Source organism: Aspergillus uvarum, assembly GCF_003184745.1.
Source record: "Aspergillus uvarum CBS 121591 unplaced genomic scaffold BO82scaffold_15, whole genome shotgun sequence".
NCBI classification, from domain to species: Eukaryota; Fungi; Ascomycota; class Eurotiomycetes; order Eurotiales; family Aspergillaceae; genus Aspergillus; species Aspergillus uvarum.
Genome location: NW_020291312.1, coordinates 108876 through 134296, shown reverse-complemented (window position 1 = coordinate 134296; position 25421 = coordinate 108876). Strand labels below are relative to the sequence as shown.

Genomic DNA, 25421 nt, shown 5'->3' with positions numbered 1-25421 from the left:
CCGTATCGAATCTGTTCGCTTCTTTGCCGACGGCATGAAACATGAAACACCTGAGATATGTCAGATGGAGAGTCGCGTGTTGTTTCGAACAAGAAATTCAGGAGTGCATACACAGAATCGACAAAAGCAGAGGCGGCGAAGTTGGTCGCGGGCTTTCCAGGTCCAGTAGTCTGCTTTTTCGAATAAGCCGCGTGTGAAACTCTTGGTTTGGAGACTCATAGGAATGTTCCAGCAGCCGCGATGCTTCATAGCGTGTAGGTTGAAGAGTAGTGGATCTAGAGGCGGTAATTAGAAGAGTTGGGTCGATGTCAAATTAGCGAGACTCACTCCGTCTTCTCTTTCTCGGGACTGAGGATTGAGAGCCCGTTCAAACAGTCCAAAACGGGGTAGTCAGAAGCATGCTGCACCAATGCAGGGGATGGTCGTGAGCGGGTTGATTTCCTGCCACGCTTCTTGGGTAGTCGAGTGTAGGTGCATCGTATGGCGAGACCTGCTGCCGTCTCAGTGAGAGGCCGGCGGCGCGTACCGGGCGGGGGAGTATACGAGTGCAACGAACACATCCCTGCGAGAGGGGGGTACATTTGAGCTTGTGACCATGGCACTGGTCGCAAGCAATGTTTGCTCTCGTCTCCATTGAGATTTAAGTGAAAACTGGGGATCCTTCTTCTCTGCTAGGTGTAAGGTAATGTTCATGGAGGAGGGAGGGGGTCTTGGAGCGCAAATAGACAGCCGAACGGCAGCAGGTGGAAATAACGGGCAGAAAAACAGTCCCACCGCTTTGTACACCTCACCGCCTACTAGGCCCACCGTTCGCCGCCTGTTCGAGATTTGGGATTCTATCTAGGCCATTTGCTTATCGCTTATCCCGCCCTTATCATCATTTCTCTCTCTTGTTCCCGTCTCCACCATCCATCGGTCATCCTCCAGAGCTTTTCCTCTTCCCTCCATGATGAAAGAACTCTAGCGCTCCTTCATTTCCCCTGAACTTTGATCACGCAGAGCTGGTTGATCAGTCCACTCGTTTTGTAACACAGCAGATTTGCATGGTCGCACAGTGCAACTGATAAAAAGCACCACCGGCTTTGTGCGGCTCAGCCTACTCTAGGCAGAGCTTATATGTACCGCGCAGATTCCCCTGAAGGGAACAGTTTCTCTTTCCTTTCCTCCTTTCCAAACCAACATTAAAGTTCATCACAATGCTTGCAAAGCTTGTCACTCTAATCGTCATGGCGCTGGCCATGCCACTATGGCAGTGGTATCAGCCTCTTTCCCGCGTCTCTTCCTCCATCCCATCCGTCCCATCCACAACCGACCCCATCTCACCTCAACAAAAGGCCCAGCTCCACGAAGTCGCGGACTTGATGTCGGGAATCTATCAGACTCTCGTTGAAATGCGATACCTTGATCCAGCTGGCGTCCAACCCGGGCCACACAACCTCACGGCCCTCGAACCTCATTTCGAAGAGCTGCAGATCGACCCGGCTGTCCAGTACCTCTACAGCATCCTGCCATACATCGACACGGAAGCTGCTGGCAACCGTGTCTTCTTGCACGGCGGCGAGTTCACTGACTTTCGCGACGTCGACCAGCTGGAACAAGGCCGCGATCCTTTCTACGGGTCCCCCAGTGATCCATCTTTCGAGGACGAAGACGGCCCGTACATGCGCCCGTGGGTCACGCCACTCACTCAACTCGGAAATCACGGGAGTGTGATTGTCTACGACGCGCGCCGACACTTAATCCGGATCATCGACCAAGAGGGGTGGTCAACGACTGACCTGGCATTGCAGGATGTTGAGGAGAAGGAACCCGTGTCGGCCAATCGAAACAGCTTTGAGCATATTCCGCATCGCCCGGCCGGGGATGTGCTTCGGGATATTGTGCGGTGGTATCATGCACTCGATGAAGTTCCCAGCGGAGGGGATGGCTGGGATGAGTGGTCAGCTTTGGAAGAAGCACAGGTGCGAGGGTTGTACCAGAAGAACGGATGGCCGGATGCTTTCGACGGAGACGCGTTTGAGATTGGCCTCGTGAGGTCAATCGCTGACTTTGTAGTGGAAGAATTTTCGACTCAACCGCTCGAAGGTGTGCAGTACTACAAGGATTTTATCGATGGTGGCTATCGCCACCTCGCGGAGGCGGAAGAGAAGCTGCGATTAGCTCGAACCCGTCCAGAAGAGTGGAATGCGCGTTGGCGCATGTTGCTTGCGGAGGGGCAGTATCGACGCGGAGAGGTGTTCTTGGGAGTGGCTGAGCAGCACGCCGACCAAATGTGCCCGGGGAGCGTTTGTCTACAGCCGCAGGGTCGTCCGCTGTGGGAGATGCAGTTCTTGCACGAGGAAGTCGAGCAGAAGAAGACTGAATTGGCGGAGGCGGAACAAGAGTGGACGGGCGAATTTGGAGAACAACAAGTGCTGAGCATTGATGTCGCGCAGTGGAATAAGAAAAAACACCTGGCGAGGCGGAGACTGGCTGTCTATCAGAACGCGCTTGAGGCAGCACGCTCGGACGCAGAGCGGCTGTTGCCTGGTCAGACTTTTCAATCGATGACTGGGCTCAAGAGCTTGCGATGGGCGTACGACGGGGATCGAGATATTCAGATTGAGCACGATATCACCGTTCAAGAGCTCGAGAGTGCGAGGAAGTTGTTGGCCCAAATCCCAGATGCAGTCGAAAGTGTTCGATCTCAGGTTTTGGAATACATCCGGAATACTGAAGCTTGGCTCGAGTACTCGAATTCGAAAGCGGCCGAGATTCGAGAATAGTTTCTCGTCCTACCGGTTGAGTTGTCAGTGTTTACCACTTGCTTTAATTTGCTTCAACAACACGGACTCTCATGTAGAGGCCTAGCTTTCGACTGCCATCATTGTATATTTCATACTATTGCAATAATGATTTCATGAAATAATAATTTCTGTTTCGCTTATCGAAGTGGCAGCATGATGCCTACATCTCAGATTAAGAGACGTCACCGGCAGCGCAGAATTCAATTCCACTAGCAGCCGGCCCGATGCGATGGTGCTCGATTCATAGCTCCCAGATACGTGACACCAAGTCTATACAAACATTGCCTCGGTGCTAAGACACCGTCTCAATAGATGATTGAAAAGTTGATAGTAAAAGCGCTAGCCAGCCCCAGGTCAACAGGTCAACAAACAAACCCAAGCAAACACCAAAAACTCCTCTCCATTCCTCAACACCCGCTCACAGCCCAGCTTGCCATCTCACTCATCACCAACAAACACCACCCTCATAACGACACTCCGACACAGGCTTATCCAGATTACCACTTTCGCACAGCCACGCCATAACAGAAAGATACTCCTCCATCAAGCCCGCCGTCTCCTCCCCACCAAAGGTCAGCGTGTTCATGATAACCTCCAGCTCGAGGATGTCGTCCGGCATGAGGGTCGGCAGCCAGATGAGGCCGAGATCATAACCCCCACGGAAATCGACCATGCGAATCGGATCAGTCTCCTGTTCGGAGTATTGCTCCAGCCGCCAGTTGAAGACCTGCGTGAAGGCCGCCAGCTCGATGAAGGAAGCGTCGTTTGTGCCCGCAGCCGCGTCCAGCTCGCGCAGTCGGCTGAGAACCCGGCTGAAGGGTGCATGGGTATACAGGCTCTGGACATCCTGGTCCTCCGTGAGGCGGGTCAGCAGCGACCGGACTGTTTCAGCGGGTGGTACCGTGACGCGCTCGACGAAGAAACCGATCATGGGGCCGTCGATCTCCAGGGGGTTGGGGTGCTGATCATGGACGAGGGAGTCGTCGCTCTCCGCTCCAGGCCAGAAGCGCCCCGATGCTGCGACGTTGAACACCGCTTCGGACACGCCGGTCCGGTGCGCGTTGAGTAACACGCAGGCGGCTTTGCCGATCACGGGAACAGGGACGTTCGACGCGCGGCGCATCTCGGCGAGCCCGGGCAAGTGGATGTATTTTTTGGTCGAGCCGCTGATGAATGGGTCCTGGCCTTGGGCCCGGACCTCGTTCCAGGTCGACAGTCGGGGCCAAGGCACGTCTTGAGCAGCCGAGATACCTTTCAGACGCTTGACGTGGAAGTCCACGGCATCCTCTGCGGCTTGGCCGTAGATGTACTTCTGGTAGTCGGTGATGAATCTGCTGTAGTGGCGGAAGTCCATGCGCGGGAGACCATTGTTGGCCAGAAGGTCCTTGAAGTCCTGCAACCAGCGGAAGATCGTCACTGCATCGTAGATGCCATGGTGACAGTGCATGACTATTCCCGCGCGAGAAGACTGTCGGTCTTTGATGATGATGGCCTTCAAGAACGGACCGGGCAGCACGACACATCCCTCCCAAGGATTGCCGGCTTTGTATCCAGTCAAAGCGGCAACGTTATCCACGTCGCTGTCGTGAGCGATGTGCAGCTTCATCCATCGAGCTGTAGGACGCATGATCATCCATACCATTCGATCCTGGTCATATTGTGCGACGGTGCTGCGTAGAAGCGGGTGTCGATGCAGCCACAGGTGAAGAATCGCCTCGAGATACTCAGCGCTCAGACCTGGAGCGGCGATCCAGGAGGTGCGGATCTTGAACGCACTGGGGCTCAGTGTATCTTTCAGGAACCAGGTCTGAGTGTCGGTGACGTGCATTGTCTCTTCTACATCGTCCCAACCGAATCCGAGCGGCCGAAGCGTTGACTCCCCGGCTTGTTGAACTCGTGCTTGGTCGAGGAAGGTCTGCTGAGCGCCGGCCGTGGGAGCATGAGCATGAATGACTGGGGACTTGATGCTGGCTATGCTGCGATCGGCTATGAGCTGCGCTTGCTTCCGGACTGTGTCGTGTTCGATGAGATCCTTACGGGTGACCCGCCCAAGCCGCTTTGTGGCAGTATGCAGGTATTGGATCATCATCATGCTGTCGGCAAAGGTTCGGATGGGAGCGTCGAGGTCGAGCTGCTCTGCCTTCATTCCGGTAATCGCTGCCCAGATAGCAGCAACTTGGGACACATAATCACCAGAGGCTGAATTCAATGAGGCTTGCTGCTCTAGATATTCAACCACCAGGGTCTTCAGGTTAGGTTTCAAGACCTTGCCTGTCGTGGTGGTGGGATAGCGATCCTGCTTCAAATCATCCTCCAGTTCGATGATCATGGTGGGAGAAAACGAGCGCCCTAGCTCCTCTTGCACCTTGGCTTGCAGCGAGCTTGAGGACACATCGACGGACTTCTCCCGACGGATGACTGCCATTGGCACCTCGCCAGCCACAGGATCAGGGATACCCACGACATAGGCTTCCTACAAACTAGTTTAGCATGAAGCTTCGAATCATCGGGCAGAATACGTACTCGGACCCCCGCAATCCTGGTCAAGCACTGCTCAATCTTAACAGGCGAGATGTTCTCACCACCGCGGATGATCAGATCCTTGTACCTACCCAGCAAGTACACATTGCTGTCCTCATCCATATACCCCTGATCACCGGTCGCAGACCAGTTCATACCATCTTCCCGGTAACACGTCTTGTTGTCATCCGCACTTGCATCGAGATATCCTCCGAAGATCGGATAACCGCCCTGGTGCAACTCACCGAGCTGGCCTCGACGGATGGGAACCCGGCTATCTGGCGCACAGATTCGGACTCTGGCACCAGCTCGTGGAGGCCCTAGACATACCTCTCCCTGGATTCTCTTGTGAGATGCAGCCTCGTAGAAGTTGAGTAGTGTGGCTACGCCCTCTGTGGTTCCATATCCCGCAATTACCCGATCTGCACCAAGGGACAGACAGAGCTCGACGATGCTGGGCGACAGCGACGCACCTCCGAGGACGATCTGATATAACGTCTCCAATGTGCCGCTGTCTGGCGTGAGCTGAGCGACGATGGCCTGTACCATGGACGGGACGCAGGCTGTATGAACCTTTGGGCCGAGTCGAATGGCTTCCAAGGAAGCAGCGGGATCAAAGGTCGGACTGGGGTAGATGACTGTTGCCCCGCTAAACCACGTCCCCAGCGTCATCACGATGGCGAAAATGTGAAAGCTGGGCAAGTGCCCGCAAAGGTGGTCGCCGGGATCGATGTTCAGGGTGTTCACCACCATGAGACCCGGTGTGGCAATCGAGAGTGTGGTATGTGGACACCCTTTGGGGAGGGACGTTGTTCCGCTTGTGAACAGGATGAGAATGGTGTCATTGGTGTTTGTTGGTGGCGGAGGAAGTATTGACTCGTTCGCTGCGTTGGCCAATAACTTCGGCAATGTTGTCCAGCTTGCAGGGACAGTTTGCTCGTCCGCCGCCCGGGTGATACCCTTGAGGATAGGTTGGAATCCCCCCTCTTCGAGCGCCACATCCAGAGGCTGGGTCATGGCGGATGCCGAGACGAATACTGCGGCAGGTTCCAATTTCCGCAGCAGATGAAGGGCGTCTGCGCGCTGCCCCAGCATCCGAGGATCCAATGGGGCGAATTGGCAGCCCAGACGAGCGGCAGCCCAGAACAGCACGGCCCATTCAGCTTCGTTGAGGAGGAAAGCTGCAATGCGACTGCCCTTGCCTATTCCTGCCTGCGCCAAGGAAGCAGCCAGGCGCATACTCCGGGAATGCAGCTCTGAGAACGTCCAGCGCAGAGGATTCGGGGATTTGGTGGCTGGAGACCCGTGCTCCTCGGTCTGCCGTAGGGCTACAACGGCGTCATGGTTGGGGAATCGCTGTGCGGTCTGTTGCAGCAAGCCAAATAGATGCCTGTCGGGCGGATGTTGTGAACCGTCTGCAGCCTCCGCCAAGGTATTTCTTGCCATGATGAGGCAAGTGTCAAGGTTTCAATACGAATTATCGAGTATGAACGACCGAGAGCAAAGGAAAACCGGGGCGACGATTGAGTCCATCGCACAGGTTTTAAATCCCCCACCGAGCACAAACTACGGTTGCATCAGGTCATTCGACAACACCACAATTTCCAATAATCTGCTCATCCATACTACCGGTCTCTACCCCCTACGATAAAAGCCTTTGTTTGGTTGGAACTGGCTCGTATTGCTGCCATGCGTCCCACTTCATCCATAGTTGGAACCGGTAGTTTAGGGCCCCGCTGCGGCGATCCGTGCCGATCGGGTCGATCCCAACTGCAGCCACAAGCGTCGAGAAATTCTTTGCATGAAAAGTTTCCTACAATCTATGCACAATAGCACAGCACAGGCCAGGTCCTAGGGTGTAGCGCAGGCACTAACGCTGATAGTCACACAATAGTCGACTGCGAGTCGACTAGAATTTAGACTGGATTCTCATTCCCATGAGAGAGGCGCACCACTGAATACCTGTGCGGTTCGTCCTCTCTGATGCACGCGGGACCTCTGCCTCCACGTGGGCTCGACTGCTGGGCCAAGATCCAGGGGTTAGCGGACCAAGCTCATCAAGGTGGTGGCTGTGATTTTAATATGCGACCATGGTTCTACTCGCTGTGCCGTCGCGCAGATTGCGATCGGAGGCCCCGGAGTTTGACATGACGTGCTCTGATTTCCAGGATGGGACCGATCTAGGAATCATCTTGACTGTGACTACAAACTCAATTTCTGTATCACTCATTGGATCTGGTATATACGGGGAGCAAAATCCGATCGTACCCTCAGGGGGCTTCTTCGCGACTCGTTGGAGATGACAATCTCCGCTGAGGTGCCCTCATGTCTTGCGCCAATCGCGTCAGATATGAGGGGCGAGCGGCAAGATCTGGATATGCCAATTAAGGGATGAAACCTGTATTCGATAGTTCCTTCAGTGGTGGGACAGCACATGGTGCCCAATGGAAGAGCTTTCCTGATGCGATTTTCAGGGACGATCGCCGTGAGCAAAACCTAAAGAAAAAGAGGGAAGGATATTTCAGTGGTAGCTGCGAGGGTATACATATATAGCAGACTTGTTCTTCAAATAATGGTCTGTGAGATCTCCAGCATTCGAGGATCTCATTTGAGACAGCACCACTCGACAGTCGGCTGTTCAAGATGTATCTCGACACACCGTCGCAAACCCCGCGCAAAGCAAAGATCTTGATGCTTCATGGTGAGTCTCTAATCTGATCGGATTTCTGCCAATTCGTGGACGTGAACTGAGAAGTAGCAGGCACAGGACAATCCGCCCACACCTTCCAGAGCAAGATGCGGTATCTCCACGAGCCCATCGCTCGAGCCCTCTCCGCCACGTCCATGCAGCATGAGAACCTCCCTCCCGGGGGCGTGGAGTTTTTCTATCTGGACGGCCCGATCCCCGCCTCCTCGATCGACGCCTGCGACGAAACCTACATGAAGCCCAACCGCCTGCCCGACAGCTGGCTCTGGGGCTACGGCGACCCAGAGACCTCCGAACTCAAGGGACTCGAGCACACCTGGAAGCGGCTGGCGAATGTCCTGACGGAACATGGGCCGTTCGTTGGCGTCATCGGCTTCTCCGCCGGGGCCGCGTGGTCTGTCATCTTGACTGCCTTGCTGGAGCAGAACAAGAAATATCCTCAGTTTCAAGTGCGCCCCCTTTACCTCCGATTCTTGGATTAGCTCTAACGGATATTAGGTCAACCACCCGCCCATGCACTTCTGCATCGCCTTCTCAGCCTTCATGTTCGAGCACCGCACGTACGAGTGGATCTACGCGCGCCGCATCCAGACGCCTGTGCTGCACTTCATCGCCGCGCTCGACACCTGGGTCACCGAGCGGCAGTCGCTGAAGCTGGTCGGGCGGTGCGCCAATGCGCAGGTGGAGTACTTCCAGGGGTCGCACTACATCCCCCGAGGACCCCGAATCAGGGAATTGGTCACTAGGTTCATCCGGAGGACGGGCGGTGGGGTGGGGGTGGGCGAGGTGGATGGCAACTGCATTCACGTATAGCCCTCCTGAAAAGGTTCTCGGAGTTGGTGGCGGGTGCATCGGTGAGCGGGTACTGTACATAATCTTTCCATGACTCGCGGGGAATTGGGTCTTAACTCGGCGTTCTGGTTTTGGCTCGGTGTTTTGCTTGCATTTACCCTGCTGGCGTTCTCAATTTGGTACCTTCATGCGGTTCACGGTTCAGCGAATCAAATGCGCTATATTTTTCATCCACGCCTCTAGTCGGGTATATGTAGACGGTAGGTAGGATGGCAGGAGATTGTAACCACCGCGCCTATGACGCGCTCTGCGAGTCAGATCTACCTGCAGGATTCCGATCCACTCCAGAGGCTTTCGATAAACAGGAACCACGCGGTTGGCTCTAGAATCGACTCTGTGGGAGCCTATCAGTGGATCCAGAGGGGAGAAAGCAGAAGGATTCAACAAACCTGCGGTGCAAGCGACGCACCAAGTACATACTGGGTAGTACGATTTCCGGCTGATCCACGACACTGAAACACAATCTCCACCTGTGAGAGCTACTTACTGAGCAGATCGCACCAGGCTCTTCTTCGAGCAAAGCCGAACTCTAACCAAGGGTGTTGTTCCAAGGTTCGTTGCTGTCAACCGGCTTTGGGCAGAGAGACTAATTAGGGCAGGGATCGTCACACGCGGCGCGCGGCGACAAATCTTGGTACGTAGCGGTAGGTGGGGTTTATGGCGTCCAGAATCCGGATTCCTCAATGAGAGACGATGAATGATAGACATGCGCTTGAAGGGATTGATCGAACAGTCGATGCTATTGGTATATCACGTGAGCCCGGTCATGCATGCTAGCAGTTTATCCACGGTTACGGAAGACTATTGCGGCCACTCGGCAAATGGAAAATCTGCCGGCAAAATTATAAGCAAAACATAAACCCCAGTAACCCTAATAATAGAAGATGATTTAAGATAGTCTTTAATAAAGAACCCTAAGAACAATGCCTTTGACCCTAGAAAATCTAAAAGATCCTAATATAAAAAGATGCTGAGTTGGTTATATAATTTAAAGAGCTTTTTTAGAGGATAAAAAAAAGAAGGGGGGGGGGAAAGGCGGGTAATAATAGAAGAAACTAAAAAATAATTTAAAAAGTACTTTGATTATATGGACTCTGGAGGCCGGAGGAGACAGCAGTAGAAAAGAGGACAGAGAAGAAGACAGTAAAAAAAAGCAGCAGAGAAAAGGGCTTAGTTATAGTAACTATTTTAATAGGCGGTTACTACTGCGGTAAGGATACTGGGTGAGAAAAATTCCATTTGCCGAGTGGCCGCAATAGTCTTCCGTATACGGTAGGATAGTCAGGAAGGCAGGGTAGAGTTCTCGCAGCATAGTGGATCCAGCCGATCAGCGGGCCAGGTGATCCACCCCGCGCGCTGTGAGATCGACGCTCCATAGCCATCGAGATTGCCATCGTCGGGCAGTCTCGGGAGATGGCCGGGAGTAGATGGATGACGGAACGTGGTTGCGGGCCGATTCGTCGTGTAGGTAGCCTGTTTAGATGGCCGGAAGGTCCATGAAGCTCGTGCATCTTGTATATCTTCGGCTAAGGCACTATGTGTGGACTTTACCAATGGAAGTCCTGCATCAAAACGTGCAATTTGAGCTAGCCTACGTGAAGAACGCATTCTAGAAGTAAAAGGACCTCGCGGGAACAGATTTCAATGAAGCGAGGTAATTCTTGCTGCGACAGAAACGAAGACAAGAGACGCATGCAAACAGAATGGATATACCGCACGCCCACCAACTAAGAACATGAAAAGAAAATAAGTGCCAAGAATAACAACCAGCATCATTGGTCTAGTGGTAGAATTCATCGTTGCCATCGATGAGGCCCGTGTTCGATTCACGGATGATGCACTCACTTTTTGCCTTTTGCTCCCAGTTTCCTCCAACGACGACCCACTCCGTACATATAATGCAAAAGGAAAGCGGCTGGCTAAACCAAAAACCTCACTGTAGCCAAGTTCAATCAACAGACATCACAATACATCCCGGTCCAACCCCCATCCACATTCCGCGAAATTCATCCAGCGCAGCAAGTCTACTCTCCGCCCAACCCATACAATTCTCGTTCTCGATCTCTACTCCCCTTCCCTCAGGAACAACACCCAAAGAAAAACAACTTACCCCCCCTCCGCCCCCCTTACCATCTCCGCAGTCGGCGCCTCAACATCCCCCCGCCCAAACTCTTCAGTGTCAGGCAACTCCAACCTCACCTCCCGCAGCACCGCGACCTCCAACCCCCTCCCCTCGCCCTCCCCCTCGCTGTCCTCATCATGTTCCACCGCCACCTCGAAATCCAACACATGCCCCCCCTTCTCCTCGTCCTCGGACAAGAAATGCAGGTGAAATCCGGGTACCCCGATCCCCACTGTATACGCTGGGGACCAGAAGCCGAACAGGGTTCCTTTCGAGCGGCCGTGGTTGGTCACTTTCTGGCGGGATGCGCAGTCCGCGAGGGTTTCCTCTGGGGAACTGCGGCGAGGAATGATGCGGGTGGTGAGCCAGGCGAAGGTCGTGGTGAGGCGGAGGGAGAGGAAGGTGTTTTTGTTGGTGTCGAGGAGCGGGGTGAGGAGGGCGGAGAGGGTTCCCAGGGTGATTTTCTCCGAGGTGGTGGTTGTTGGGAGTGGGAGAATGTGTGTTGGTTGGAAGGTGGTGAGCATGGCGAAGGGGATGGTGTCGGTGGGGTTTAGGGGCCGTACGGTGGCATTCGTGCTGGAGGGGAAGTGGTAGGCGCGCGAGTTCATCACGATAATCTCCCCGTCTAGGTCGGAGAAGGTGCCTAGACCGTACGTGCCTTGTTCGAGGAGCGTGGAGGCGTCGAGGCCCTCGGTGCAGATGCCGGAGAGGAGGGCGCTGATGGTGCTGTATTGGTAGAGGGTGTTGGTGTTGGTGTCGGCCATTGTGGTGGGTTTCGGGTGGGTGAGTTTGAGAATGTCAGAGGGTTGTTTGTCGGTGGAGGGGAGAGTTGAAATATGGTAGATGATGTACACCACCCCCTTAGGATGGATGTATGATAAACGGGGTGAGTTGGTGCTTGTGCAGTGGTGGATGACGATTAGGGCTACCGAGTTTGGTGATCTGCAGCTACCGCTGTACCACCAGGAAATGCATGCCGCGCCGCATCGGGACTCTCCGTTCCCTGGAATTTCCCCACAGATCTCCTACTTCCGAAGTCGCATTCCTATCTACGTACGATGATTCTCGAGAGAGTATCGGCCGAGTGTTTTGGAGGTTGCTGCAGCTGGAGAAATTCGTCGATCCAACCTGGCATTCGATCGGATGCAGCGACTCGGACTAGATCTTTAGCAGCTGCTGGCCATTCTCAAGGCGATTTTCCTCATGAACAATGCAATGTCACCTTTGCCTCTTCCCAGGCACTGTATGTATACTCCTTTACGGTTCTTTATACATGTCAGTGGATCCTATGTGGCGAATTAGCCTGCCTAGTAGAACTTGCCTCATTAGAGATACTTGTTTTCTTTGACTTCGTCAGGCTGAAGCCAGGATTCTGGAGACCCATCCGCCCTGACTCACCATGATTTTGATATAAGGCCTCTCGGCCCTTCCAAAATAGGAAGTAGTAAAGGGGCCACGTAGGCAGTGGCGCGAACCGACAACCTTACTGCCCGAACCGAGCAAATTCCTCATGCCGTCATTCTGTATTGACTCACACACGACCCCTAGGGATATTCACCGAACGACACATTCTCAACCGTCGAGCCTGCGGGTATAAAGATGGTAGCGGAGTCGGTGGTCTATACGAAGCCCCATGCAATCGAAATCAGCCTCGGTGCCTCGCAACATGACTCGCAACGAAGAGACTCAGCTGACAGGCGGCGAGTATATCTGCGAAGAGCTCGCCCGCCGTGGGGTCGAACACGCATGTAAGTAATATTCATTCCCGTTTCCGGTGGTTCTCCAACTGAGGGGCTGGCGTCCTGATGAACAACGCAGTTGGCATCGCCGGCGGTGCGGCCTTAGACATCTTTGATCCCCTGCACTCCCATCCGCCCTTCACCTTCATCCTAGCCCACCACGAGCAAGACGCCGGCCACATGGCCGAGGGGTACGCCCGTGCCTCGGGGAAACCAGGCGTGGTGATGGTGACCTCCGGGCCGGGGACCTCCAACCTGGCCACCCCGCTACTGGACGCGCTCCTTGACGGAGTGCCACTGATTGCCATCTGCGGGCAAGTGCCGACAGGCGTGCAGGGCACGGATGCTTTCCAGGAGATTGACAGTCTGGGATTGGCAAAGACCTGCACGAAGTGGTGCGGGATGCCGCATGGTCCTGAAGAGCTACCGGAGTATATTGCCCGAGCGTTTGAGGAAGCCACCAGTGGAAGACCGGGGCCGGTCCTGCTGGCTATTCCTAAGGATGTGTCTGGCGCACAGTTCTGTCCCGAGCAGGTGCAGGATGGCGACAGGACCGATGACAAGTGCTCTTCTTCCGTTCCTGAACAGCCAGAAGAAGGGAATCTAGACGAAGTCGCAAACTTGATAAACAAGGCCAGCAAGCCGGTCATCATCGCAGGCCACGGGCTCCTTGGCTCTCAGCGTGGGCCGGAGCTGCTCAACCAACTCATGGATAGAATTGCCATTCCCGTGACGACCACCTTCCTAGGCCTAGGCGCCTTCGACGAACTCCAGCCCCTAGCACTAGGCATGCTGGGCACGTACGGCACCGTACCCGCCGACCTAGCGGTGCAGAACGCCGACCTGGTCCTCGTGCTTGGAGCGCGCCTCGATGAGCGGGCCGTCGGGAACGCCGACGGGTTTGCACCTGCTGCGCGGGACGCCGCGACCAAGGGAACCGGCGGGATCGTGCATTTCGATATCTCTTCCGAGCAGATCGGGAAGGTTGTGGGTCCGACTGTCTCGGTGGTGGGGGATTTGGGAATGACCTTGCCTTCACTCCTGGAGAAAGTCACGCCTGTGGAAGCAGAGGTGAGGGGTAAGTGGTTGGCGACGGTTCGGGACTGGAAGCAGCGTTTTCCGCTGGAGTATCAGCCTCTTACGCCTGGGGAGAAGCAGGGGCTGCTGCCGCAGGAGGTGATTATGCAGTTGGAGGCATGCACCCGCCACCGCAAGGAGGAGATCCTGCTCACGACCGGAGTGGGGCAGCATCAGATGTGGACGGCGCGGTACTTTCGATCCCGCGTGCCCAAAGCGGTGATCGGCTCGGGGGGTCTGGGGACGATGGGCTTCGGGTTGCCCGCTGCCGTTGGAGTGAAGCTGGCGCGGCCGAAGTGTACGGTGATCGACGTGGATGGGGATGCGTCCTTGTGTATGACCTCGCAGGGGATCCTGACGGCCGTGCAGCATGGGGTCGATGTGAAGGTATTGCTGCTCCGGAATGAGGAGCAAGGGATGGTGCAGGAGTTGCAGCGGGGGATGTTTGAGGGCCGGATCACGCAGGTCGACCAACGTAATCCGGATTTCGTGCGGTTAGCGGAGAGTATGGGGGCGAGGGCAAAGCGCTGTGAGCATTGTGAGGAGTTGGAGGATGGGATTGACTGGTTGTTGGGGGGGAAGGGCGTGGCGTTGCTGGAGGTAGTGGTGCAGGGGAGGTTGCCTATGGTGCCCAAGGTGGCGGTGGGGAAGGCGTTGCATGGGATTTTGGATGGGTTGGAGGAGAAGGAGAAATAGACGAGGAAGAAGAAGAAGGAGGAGGAGAAGGGGGATAGAAATTAACCGGGAGCAGAACGTCCTTATGTCCCTGTCTATAGTAATTGTTATTTAGTGGCCTGATTATTCTTAGGGCTACTCTCCGCTTCTATATACTTTTCAGATCTCCCCGCGCTGCTAGCTAAATTGCAACGCCTCGCGAGTTTCACTTGATACTTGCCATAACATAAGGACAATAGTAGTTAAGATCACTATATCTTAGTATCAGAAAAACTATTTAGTTACTGCTTGCTGAATTTCCAGTGAGTGTAAGTCATCTCACCAGGTTGTTATGCAGTTGGCTGAGATGGCATGTCATCCCACCCACATTCTCCACGTCGTACTATACAGGGTACATGCATAAGGAGTAGTAAGCAACACCCCGATCCATCCTGCATAAACACCCCCATTCATCCCAAACAAAACACTCCAAAAGACGAAACAGAAGTGGAGCCAATCCCCACCCCGCGCCCGACACTTTGCCTCCTGAAACCGATTTGAATTGGCTGTCGTGTACTCCGGATCTTGTAGCGAATCTAACCGATGCTGCTTGTCAATCAACATTTGTTCTTCTTTGTGTTGGTGAGGAGAGATTGACTTCCAACGCGACTTGACAGCCAGTAACATTAACAGCAGGCAACTGGCTTACTAAACGATGACTACCACCACGTGAGTAAGTTACGTGTCAATGTTTCTCCGACACATCTTGAACAACAATCACTTCCACTTATTATCACTTCTTTCGGTTGTCTCGATCCTCGCCACATATAAGTCGGACCGTGATACTGAGATCTATGATTCTCCCATATTGTCATGATGCGCAAATTCGCTTCTCGCCTGACTAGGCGAGAAAGCATGCCCTCGCCCTCTAACGGTTCTTCGAGTACGAAAGTGAGCCGGAGCCGGTCAGTCCATACCAATTGGAACACAGACCCCGACCTTTTCCGATATACGAGAGGCCGATTTGTCTCCAATGAAGCGCATGAGATGGCGATCCGAAATGTCAATTTCAACATGAATGAATTGGCGAAGCGTGCGGCTGAGTCCGTTGGCTCGACGCTCACCCAATGCGCCCGTGTCGAAAAGTTCCCCGACGGGATGTTCAATAAGGCGTTTCTTTTCACAATGCAAGACGGTACACAGGTGGTTGGTAAAGTCCCCAACCCTAACGCGGGGCGGGCTCATTATACCACCGCTCGCGAAGTGGCAACCATGGATTTTGTAAGTGAGATAACACTCCTAACCTCTCCTTTCCATTCTTATGTGTCATCTAGGTCAGAAATCATCTAGGTACTCCGGTACCCAGAGTGCTTGATTGGAGCTCCAAGGCAAACGAGAATCCCGTGGGCGCGGAATACATCATCATGGAGATGGTCACCGGCGTCCAACTTAAGACGATCTGGCCCCGTTTAGACATTAGGGAGAGATTTGAAGTCGCAAAATCAATCTCAAAGTATTCAAAAGCCTGGATGTCCACACCATTCACCCAATACGGGAGTCTATACTACTCATCCGATCTGGATCATACCGATCCATGCGTGCTCACTCAAGAGGATGGATGTAAACACACAATGCATCGCTTTGCTGTCGGTCCGTCAACAGGTCGAGAGTTTCTTGATGATGGACGGATCGCATTGGAATTCGATCGAGGCCCATGTAAGACGCTTCACTCAACCCCGTTGAGATAATCTGCTTATATTTGTTCCAGGGAACAGCGTTGAACAATACAAGTTAGCAGTTGGACGCCGCGAGATCGCCTGTGTACAGAACATGGCTCAACTACCCCAATCGCCTCTGTCGTTATATGGTCCCGGCATATATAACCCCTCTCGTTCGAAAAAGATTGCCGCTCTCCACAACTACCTCCGTGTAGTCAAGTATCTTCTACCCTTGGAAAAATCAATATCATCTGCTTTCCTGTGGCATCCCGACCTCCACCGTGAGAATATTTTTGTACATCCTGAACGGCCAACAGAAGTACGGGGAATTATCGATTGGCAGTCGAGTGAAATCTTGCCACTTTTTGATCATGCCCGTCAGCCATACTTTCTTGATTATGATGGTCCATCTATGACCGGCTTGGATCCGCCCGTATTTCCGGAAAACTTTGATCAACTTGATCCCGCCGAGCAAGCGGCAGCTCAGAGTCTGTATCTGAAAATGTCACTCAGTGCTTTATATCGACGGTTCACATGTGCGAATAACGAAAAACTATTCCGAGCCATGGAATTTCGACAGACCCCCAGTTTTGAGATGATGTTGTTTGCTCAGAATATCCTTGTTGATGGAGAGGCGCTCTACCAATCCAGGATGCTCGAGTTAGAAGATGAATGGTCAACTCTACCGGGCGTCCAGGCTGCTGGGAACCCACCGATTCCGTTCCATTTTTCCGCTGGCGAGGCTGATGCAATCGAGGAGGATGCCGCTGGCGCCCTAAAGGCCATGGAATTAATGCAAAGTTTAAGACAGTCGTTAGGTAACTTGTGGCCCGAGAAAGGGGTAGTCTCACCTGGCCATTATGACGAAGTGAGAACACTTCTGGACCAAGCTAAGGCCGAGATCGTTGGTCAACTCGCCCGCTCCGAAGAGGAAAAGATTGCATGGGAAAAGTCATGGCCATATCATGGATAGTCCCAGGAAGGTATACCCGTCCATAAGGCAGACCCCGGCGTAAATGGAATCACAGTAGCCACTGCAAACATACCAAGGATAGTATGACCTTTGAGAAGAATCTCATACGATATGTGGCAAAGCAATGGCAGTGGAGGACAAGCAGTGCCAGAAGAGCAGTGGCTGACTGTATCAATTGTAAGCTAAATTGCTCCCTTAGTAGGAGGGTGCTGACCATCAGGCCATATCGATCAAGCCTATCCCCAAGTCAAACGCGTAGCTTCAAAGGGCAAAACCACGTGCAAGGTACTTTAAACAATGCGACTGACTTCAGTGGTGCGATGAAGATGGCGATGGCACGACAAGGAAACTCCCTGCAGCCACTTCGTATCCATGGTCTAAACTCTCTATCGCCCGTTCATCATCCGAACCGACTTGAATAGGGTATCTCATATATTCATCATCCGACTCTACCCCTCCCTCCTATTTACAGACTCTCCCCCCTGCGATAGTATATACACCGCCCCCCAAACTACCACTCGACCCGATCATCATGCACCAACTCGACATCCCACCTCTCTTCTCCACGCCACACTTTCCCTGGCTGATTATGCGCTGCCACCGCCCCGCGCAGCGTGGTGATGATGCCCGCGGGCCCGCTGGCCAACACCCGCGTCGGACCGTCCACCACTTTATCTAAAAACTCCGTCACTTGGGCAGTGAGGTCCGGATGTGTGCTCGATCCCGATGCACCAGCCTTATCTGCGAGAGTGTAATGCACCGCAAAAGGTGGATCTGGATCCGGTACCGTCGAGCCGCAGCACGGTGTCTTCTCGTCCGTGCCGGGGTCACTGCTGGCATTGTCGTCCGGAACATCCCGGGTGATGAAGATGCGCACGCGGAAGGAATTCGGCGACGTCTGCGCCACGCGTTGCAGGATGTCCAGCTCCGGCGCGATCCAGTCCGTGTCGGCTCTGCGGCGGATGATCCAGATGAGTTCGATTTGTTGGTCGGAGGGGTTGGGGGTGGCGATGCGCTGGAGGATCAGGGGGAGGACGAAGGTGATGCCGGTGCCGCCGGCGATGCAGAGCAGGTTGCTTGTGCTGCGCGGGAGGCCACCCATGGAAGAGGGGTCTTCGATGGATTGTCCGTACGGCCCGCAGAGGAGCACGGGGGTTGTCGGCCCGGGACTTGTCATCGTGCTGGTTTCCCCGGCTTGGGGTGTCTGTGTGCGTGCCCTTTCGGCGAGGACGCGCGTCAGCCCCTTTCGGGCGCGGATCAGGTAGGTGTGTTGTTGGCCGGTTGGTAATGTGTCGGGCACACTGCAGGGGGTGAGCGGGTGCGCTTGCCAGAGGCTGAGGTCGGGGAAGCACAGGAAAAAGTGCTGGCCGATGTGCCAGGGGTCGTGGTTGTGGTGGAAGTCCAGCCGGATAATGTCACCGTCGGTGGGGTTGGCGTGCAGCTGCATCGCGGCGTGGGGAATGTGTAGGCCCCAGCTGGAGGCTGTCGAAGGCAAGCCTAAGTGGTGCAGCACAAAGGTCCGCACGAGCCGCGCCCCCCGGTCCAATAGCCAGACGACCAGCGAGGCCAGCATCCAGCAGTATAGATGCGCCCAGTGCGCCCAGCACGCCCCCACGTACACCATCGCCACGACGTAGTGCGCCTTGCGGAAGAACTCGTACCCCGTGAGTCGGATGACGGTCTTCGTGCTGTGCAAGACCAAGAAGGTGAGCAAGATCATCGCCACGATCCCCCAGATGATGTAGGGCTGCGCGATGAAGCTGTTCCACTGGCTGGGCTGCGGCTGGTACAGACGGCCCTCCACCACGGTCCAGCCGATGGTGTGCAGGGCCGACTGGGCGTAGATCACGTAGCCCAGCCAGCGGTGCAGGAAGTTGAAGTGGTGGTAGGGGATGCCGGTGATGAGCGACAGGAGGGATTCCCGGCTGGAGAGCAGGATGGACAGTGGTGTTAGGGCAAACGCCAGCACGCCGACACGGTCCGCCCACGGGCCCAGCCCGCTGCGGATGTTGGACTGCGTACTGCCGCTGATGGGCGTCGTCCACGTCTTGTAGGTGATGCCCACCAGGGTGAACACCAACAGGTAGCCCGAGAGCACGAGGAAGATGAGCAGCTGCAGCCGCGTCGTGTGGCCGAACACCGGGGGGAGGGCTTCCGGGAGCAGATGGCGGCGCGTCAGGGCTTGGAGCGTCCTTGAGAGACGATATAGTGCGCTCTGCTTGCGGGGTGCATCCGGGGTGGCCTTGGGGGGTGAGGGCAGTCGCTCAACACGGACCAGCCGTCCGCCCATCGCCCACAGAAACAAGATGCCCACGATCACGGCCCACAGGATGAAGCTGTACAGCATGGTGACGTCGTGGCCATGGTAGACGGCGTCGAGATAGGCGCAGGTGCCGGCATCCTTGGTGCAGGGGATCTGGCGGGCGACATAGCCCCAATGCTCCTCCAGAGCGGAATCCTGGGAGAAATCCTGAATATGGCCCATGAGATGATCGACTGGAGGAGGGGAATGTACATTGTACTGTACATGAGTAGCTGGGCCCATATGCAGGGCATCCGGAGTCTTTTATCTCATCGACCCGCTGTCGAGTGGAGCCTGCCAAGACCGAAATCTGCTCATTGCCAAGCATCCTGCGTGATAATCTGCTCATTTCTCGCCTCCATATAAGACCCGGTGGGTTTCCTGCTGAGGGTGAGGATATCCCCCCCGTCTTGGACCACAGTGTGCTCTACAGTGACTGCACACCCCGTTCCACCACTACCACCATGGACATGGACATGTCAAGTTCCTCCAATTCGAGTGCCTGCTCGGTGACGGTATGTGTATTAGCATCAATTATGCATGCATTAACAACAGAATGACTAATCCGTATAAAGATGCTCTGGAACTGGACCACCATCGATAGCTGTACGATCTCCCGTCTTCAGTCGCAAATCCCCATTCCCGCATCACCACAACCCTAACTCCTCCACCAACAGGCTTCCTCGCCTCCACCTGGCACATCACCACCGCCGGCCAATTCGCCGTCTCCTGCATCGGCGTCGCCTTCCTGGTCGTCGTCCTCGACGTCCTGCGCCTGCTGAGCAAACAGTACGAGGAGCGGCTCCAGCGTCAGTTCCAGCGGCACGTCGCGGCGCAGTCCCCCGCCGAGCGCACGCAGTTCTTTTGCGGTGACACGCTGGCCGATGGGCCGATGGTGGTGACCTTCCGCGCCAGCCCGCTGCAGCAACTCATCCGCGCGCTGCTGCAGACGATGCAGTTTGGGTTGGCGTATATCATCATGCTGAACGCCATGTCGTATAATGGGTACATGATCATTTCGATCTTTCTGGGGGCGTTCGTGGGGAAAGTGCTTTGCGATCGCGGGGAGTATCGGGTGGTGCTTCCGGCGAAGGGGAAGGTGGCCGGGGAGGCTGCGCCGCCGGCCCCAGACAAACCGGAGGAGTGGACGACGGGGTGCTGTGGGTAGAGGCAGGATAGACCTGCGTTTCGAATTAGATTTTTCTTTTCAATAATGATGCTGATGATTCTGAGGATTATGATGGTGTTGGGTCGTATGGGTAGATGCAACAGTCACGTGACTGATATGAATGGTGGCGGAGTCAAGAGGGTTCTGCCTGAATGCCAGAAAGTGGCCCAAAAGTCTTGTGCAGGTGGAATGGACGTGAATATGGTCTATTTATGAAGTGGTGTCCACCGAGAAAATAAGTACACTAACTAGTATACAGCTAAGCCTGCTCCTTGGCCAACTCCTCCCGCACCCGAGGCAGGATATACCGGCCATAGTCCACGGCATCATTGTAGTTGTCATACCCGCGGATGGAGATCAGCTCCGCACCCAACTTGACGTAGTCTAGCAGGGAATCCACAATGGTCTGATGCGAGCCCACCAGCGCGGTGGAGGCGCCCCGCGCATTGGTGGCCGTGACGGTGGGATACCACAGGGCGCGGTCCTGGACGTCCCCGCGCTTGGCGATCTCCAGCAAGCGCTGCGAGCCCGCGTTCTGCGGCGGCGGCGCATCGGCAGCCACGCGGCCAAAGCCGTTCTGGCGGTGCGACGTCAAGAGATCCAACGTGCGATGCGCCTTGGCCCAAGCCAGCTCGTCCGTCTCCGCCGTGATGGGCCGGAAGGTCACCCAGATCCGGGGCCGGTCCGTCTCCGGGCGCCCGGCCTTGTCTGCCTCGGCGTAGATGCGATCGATCTGCTCCTTCGTCTCCTTCAGTGGCTCTCCCCACAGTCCGAAGATGTCGGCCAGACTGCCTCCGATGCGGTAGGCCTCGTCGGACGAGCCGCCCACCGACACCGGGATCGTGCCGTTGACGGGCCGCACTCGGTTGCTGAACCCCTTGAAGGTGTAGTAGGGGCTTTCCCAGTCGAATGGCTCGTCGGACTCCCAGGCCCGTCGCAGGATGCGGATATAATCCTCCAGACGGCCGTAGCGTTGCTCTTTGGTCAGGAAGTCGCCCTCCCGCGCTTGATCGGCGTCGCTGCCTCCGGCGATGAGATGCACCACTGCACGGCCTCGGCTGAGTTGGTCCAGGGTTGCCAGGGCCTTGGCGGCGACGGTGGGGTACAGCGTGTTGGGACGGAGAGCAATGATGATCTTGAGGTTCTTAGTTACTGCGGCGATGGTTGCGCCCGTCGTGAAAGGGTCGAAATACGACGAGTCGTAGGGTACCAGCGTGTAGTTGAAGCCGTAGTCGTCCAGCGACCGGGCATACCGCACGAGAAAGTCGGGGTCAATGGAGGCATTAGGGATGGGGTTGAGCTCCGTAGAAGGATTGGGGAAAGTGAGACTGATGAATTCGGTAGGCATGGTGCTGGTTGATGGGGTTTTGGTTGGAGTTAGGGCTGGGTGCTGGGTGTGCTGGGTGTGTTCTGTCGTCGGCCGCCGGCTGGCTTTATAGTCGCCCCTCCGAACATCGGATGCCGGCACTTGTTATGGCACCAACTGCAGGTTGGATGGCGTTGGCCGTGGGTTGATCCGATAGCTCTGGTCTGAGCGTATCATGAGGGGCGATGGTCGGTTCCTGGCTGCATGGCGTCAAACCCCCCGCAATCACGTCATCAATGCTGCGTCGTGCTGACAAACTGGGCTGGGAGAGAGATAAGAGCATTTGCAGATGAAATAACGCTTGTTCATGATTCTTTACTTCAAGAAAATAAGACGTGAAGGTGAAAGTTGAGCAGTGGCGATGTGTGGATCAATCAAGAAGGAAGGGTCGAGCCCGATCTTGCCCTACTAAACCCTGCCGCTGCTTGTACAGGATTCATCATGAACATCTACATTCTTGCTCTGCATGTTAAACATTGAGAGCTTACTCAACAAATGATGCCTATTCCATTAACTCACCAAAATGCACATCCGTTCCAATTAATTCGTCCATACCATTACACCCGCTCTTCCACCTTTGCCTTCCACAGCAGCTTCTCCAAGGTAGTGAAATGCATCCCGGCAAAGAACTTCTCTCGCTGTCGTAGCGTCTTCTCCTGAGGACAGGCAGTAGCACCGCTAATCGTCCATTCCTCCGCCTCGGCGATGGCCAGCTTCAGACTCTCCGGTTGGTCCTCGTACTGCTGAATCGTGGTTCCAATTCCCTCCTCTGATCGGTAGTCTCTCTCGAAGGGTCGGCCTGACATTTATGAGCCACGCCTCTTTCTACTCCTTTTTGCCATAGATAGAACTGGCATAGGATAGATACCGAGTCACAGCTCGAAGGGAAGGACGAGTAACATACCGTATACCCTCTCCAACAGGGATGCCATCTGATTGAACGTCCCCCACTCCCCGACCACATACGTGACCGGCTCCTAGATTAGGGTAATGTTAGCCCTAACCCTTGTTCATCACGCTCATCAACCACCTGTGACAATGGAATGACCTCCCACAGCAGCCCACAATCAGGAGAAGACAAAGATTGAAAGAAACTCACCCAACTCCCATTATCAGCAGCTAGTAATCTCCCTACCGCACACGCTATGTCGCGCGCACACGTCCAGCTCTGCGCCTCCTCTCCCGTCCCGCGGACGGTATACTTCCACCGGGTAAGATCGATCGGAAACTCCCCTGGCATACACCTGCGATAGGACTTGTGGGCTGGGAGGAAGTATTCCATGCACCAGCCGTGATTGAACAGTGTGTACTCTATTTTTTTCACGGGGTGGGATGGGGGATCGGTTTTCTGGGAATCTGCCTCTCGGGCGAGAGTCTCCCGGAACGGAAGACGAGTCCGACCGTATGCTCGCGGCAGGGTCGGGAAAGATTCGATGTCCCCTGCCCATTCGGATGGGATAAAGCGGGTGCAGGTTTCAGTCTGCTGACAAGCTTCTAACAGGGTGGTGTGGAGGGGGTGGTATTGGTCATCTGGGCAGCGGAGGAGGGAGATTAGGGCAGTGGTGCGGGTGGTGCGGAGGATGTGTAGGAGGGAGGGAAGGGTGTAGTCTGTGGTTTGGGTGGTCACTCTTTCAGTGGTTGGGGTGGAAGGGTTGGTCTGTGTTGTTAGTCTTTTGATTAACTGAGAGTTGACAAGGTGAATAGTATGAGAGATAGTAGAAAAGTGTGATGGATTAGGGGGGAGTGGGGGCTCAAACGCTTACCTGCCGAGTAAGAATCACGACGCTGTAACGGGGATCTCTGAGGAGCTCTTCCTGGAGGTAGTGGCCCAAGTCGCCGCTGCCGCCTGCTAGGGCTATTACTTGGGGTTCGGTCATTGCTGTAGACATACTGGGGGGTGTAGATCAGCTAGGAAGGGACATGTTTGGGCTGGGATGATGGATGGTAGAATTGGTGAGATTGAGGGATGAGAATACAGACAGGCTAGCTGAACCTATTTGAACTTGAGCTGCCAGCTGACATGTGTCTGGGTATATGGCGAATCGAGCTAGAACGTATGGACACCCGCGAACACGTCAACATCTACATGTGGTACATGTTTGTTAACCCTACAGTAGCATATGCAGCTACCTTTCCAATGATAAGGCCTTATTGACTGCGTACTTCAATCCAATCCTCTTGGCCAACCATCCCTAGCAATCGTTCCAGATTATCTCTCACCATCCACCATTCATTCCAAGCATCGTCTATTTCAATCGATGGCGAGAAATGTGACCCCGCCCATCACCAAACACAGCACCGCTGGCATTCATCAAACCAGAGTCAGTCCGTACTAAAACCAGCCTAGCCCACTCAGAAACGAGAAAACATACCTAGAATCACATTCATCTGGTAATATCCCATCCTCTCCGTCAAGGTCCCCGTGACCAAGGGCCCCACAAACATCCCCAGCTTCCAGCTGATGTTGGACATAGAGAACGACCGCGAGTACCCGCCGTGCGGCCCGAAGAAGCCTGGATACTCGTGGGAAAGCTCGTTGGCGCCGTCTTCACACATCCAGGGTTAAATTTGGATTCGGTTAGACACAAAAAATCTCGACTGACTCACGTAGAACCTCGACAGCCCCGAGCCCCAGCAACAAAGTCCGCCAGACTCCGATCGCCAGTAGTGTAACGATATAGATCACCCGGTTCGTATTCTTGTTGTCCGTCCACCAAACCAAACGTCTTGTGCGCGTCCCGGAATTCCGAGTAGGCACAGCGATGGGGCCAGGCATAGAAACCCGATCGTCACGGGGAATCGCATCCCAATCCGGTCTTTCAGCCACCCTGCTGGAATGACGAGGATCATCGATGGAGCCTGCAGGAGTAGGAACAATAGCCCCGCTTGAAGAGGCTCCCAGTGGAAGACGGCCTTGATGTGGATGGGGATCGTGGTCTCGAAGCTAGCGATGATGATCGCAAAGAGGGTATCTGCTATTAGTGCTGTAGCTACCTTTTCTTGCGGAGCATGAGGGAATAGACATTCTGGGTGGGGAGGGAGGTGGATTCTGCGATTGTTTGGTAATGCGTGCTCTCGGGGTGGGATACGGAGCAGAGCAACGGGCTTCGGATCTGTGATTCTTCTTCTATGTGACACTCCTGAATGCACGTATCGTAGTTGAAAGGACCGATTATGAGGAGTTGCAGAAGAGTCCCGACGAGTATCACGGCGAATGCACTCCCCCATGTCATAGCGTAGGACACGAACTGGTAGAGAGACCCCGACACAGCCGGGCCACTGAGGAGCCCCGCCGAAACGAAGAGCATGGCCAAGCCCAGGGATTTAGCCAGATGTTTTGCTCCCACTATATTCCCAAGAATGGCCATGCCGACGATCCAGATCACCGACCCGGCTAGGGTTTGGATGATTCGGCCAATGAAGAGAACAGACATGGT

The 25421-nt window shown here is 54.8% G+C and overlaps 10 protein-coding genes and 1 non-coding gene across 11 annotated transcripts; 6 read left to right on the top strand and 5 right to left on the bottom strand.

Annotated features, from left to right (window-relative positions):
• Window positions 1–889: 889 nt before the first annotated feature.
• BO82DRAFT_352671 (uncharacterized protein) lies at window positions 890–2937 on the top strand. Its single transcript, XM_025634758.1, has one exon. It carries the CDS (start codon window positions 1197–1199, stop codon window positions 2763–2765), a length of 1569 nt encoding a protein of 522 aa, XP_025493789.1. The 5' UTR covers window positions 890–1196; the 3' UTR covers window positions 2766–2937.
• A 309-nt stretch (window positions 2938–3246) lies between these two features.
• Window positions 3247–6743, bottom strand: BO82DRAFT_306146 (AMP-binding enzyme family protein; the record flags this gene model as incomplete). The annotated part of the gene is made up of 2 exons (XM_025632245.1): window positions 5310–6743; window positions 3247–5259 (listed from the first exon to the last, which is right to left on the bottom strand). Coding segments are annotated over exons 1-2 (3249 nt in total), but the record flags the coding sequence as incomplete, so codon positions are not given.
• A 1407-nt stretch (window positions 6744–8150) lies between these two features.
• On the top strand, window positions 8151–8826 carry BO82DRAFT_278902 (uncharacterized protein; the record flags this gene model as incomplete). The annotated part of the gene is made up of 2 exons (XM_025631243.1): window positions 8151–8462; window positions 8512–8826. The coding sequence occupies 2 exons, from the start codon at window positions 8151–8153 to the stop codon at window positions 8824–8826; spliced, it is 627 nt and encodes a 208-aa protein (XP_025493787.1).
• A 1808-nt stretch (window positions 8827–10634) lies between these two features.
• On the top strand, window positions 10635–10705 carry BO82DRAFT_t111. The gene has a single exon. It is a non-coding gene; the product is annotated as a tRNA-Gly (tRNA).
• Window positions 10706–10971: 266 nt separating this feature from the next.
• BO82DRAFT_279072 (acetolactate decarboxylase) lies at window positions 10972–11751 on the bottom strand (the record flags this gene model as incomplete). Its single annotated transcript, XM_025631253.1, has 2 exons — window positions 10972–11103; window positions 11140–11751. The coding sequence occupies 2 exons, from the start codon at window positions 11749–11751 to the stop codon at window positions 10972–10974; spliced, it is 744 nt and encodes a 247-aa protein (XP_025493786.1).
• Window positions 11752–12653: 902 nt separating this feature from the next.
• Window positions 12654–14505, top strand: BO82DRAFT_382113 (thiamine pyrophosphate-binding protein; the record flags this gene model as incomplete). The annotated part of the gene is made up of 4 exons (XM_025637903.1): window positions 12654–12735; window positions 12806–13734; window positions 13774–14115; window positions 14152–14505. The coding sequence occupies 4 exons, from the start codon at window positions 12654–12656 to the stop codon at window positions 14497–14499; spliced, it is 1701 nt and encodes a 566-aa protein (XP_025493785.1). The 3' UTR covers window positions 14500–14505.
• A 999-nt stretch (window positions 14506–15504) lies between these two features.
• Window positions 15505–17148, top strand: BO82DRAFT_373054 (uncharacterized protein; the record flags this gene model as incomplete). Its single annotated transcript, XM_025637352.1, has 3 exons — window positions 15505–15738; window positions 15792–16173; window positions 16226–17148. The coding sequence occupies 3 exons, from the start codon at window positions 15505–15507 to the stop codon at window positions 17146–17148; spliced, it is 1539 nt and encodes a 512-aa protein (XP_025493784.1).
• Window positions 17149–17639: 491 nt separating this feature from the next.
• BO82DRAFT_306134 (ferric reductase family protein) lies at window positions 17640–19633 on the bottom strand (the record flags this gene model as incomplete). Its single annotated transcript, XM_025632244.1, has 1 exon — window positions 17640–19633. One exon carries the CDS (start codon window positions 19631–19633, stop codon window positions 17660–17662), a length of 1974 nt encoding a protein of 657 aa, XP_025493783.1. The 3' UTR covers window positions 17640–17659.
• Window positions 19491–20618, top strand: BO82DRAFT_331373 (copper transporter family protein; the record flags this gene model as incomplete). The annotated part of the gene is made up of 3 exons (XM_025633138.1): window positions 19491–19965; window positions 20026–20056; window positions 20128–20618. The coding sequence occupies exons 1-3, from the start codon at window positions 19915–19917 to the stop codon at window positions 20616–20618; spliced, it is 573 nt and encodes a 190-aa protein (XP_025493782.1). The 5' UTR covers window positions 19491–19914.
• A 130-nt stretch (window positions 20619–20748) lies between these two features.
• On the bottom strand, window positions 20749–22015 carry BO82DRAFT_411309 (LLM class flavin-dependent oxidoreductase). The gene has a single exon (XM_025639789.1). It carries the CDS (start codon window positions 21964–21966, stop codon window positions 20878–20880), a length of 1089 nt encoding a protein of 362 aa, XP_025493781.1. The 5' UTR covers window positions 21967–22015; the 3' UTR covers window positions 20749–20877.
• A 526-nt stretch (window positions 22016–22541) lies between these two features.
• BO82DRAFT_363155 (uncharacterized protein) lies at window positions 22542–25418 on the bottom strand (the record flags this gene model as incomplete). The annotated part of the gene is made up of 7 exons (XM_025636884.1): window positions 22542–22783; window positions 22889–22961; window positions 23084–23641; window positions 23748–23839; window positions 24357–24530; window positions 24592–24928; window positions 25008–25418. 7 exons carry the CDS (start codon window positions 25416–25418, stop codon window positions 22542–22544), a joined length of 1887 nt encoding a protein of 628 aa, XP_025493780.1.
• Between the last annotated feature and the right edge of the window lie 3 nt (window positions 25419–25421).

Excerpts from the sequence above, each read along its gene's own strand:
- BO82DRAFT_352671 (XM_025634758.1), top strand. The coding sequence starts at position 1,197 with ATGCTTGCAAAGCTTGTCACTCTAATCGTCATGGCGCTGGCCATGCCA.
- BO82DRAFT_411309 (XM_025639789.1), bottom strand. The coding sequence starts at position 21,966 with ATGCCTACCGAATTCATCAGTCTCACTTTCCCCAATCCTTCTACGGAG.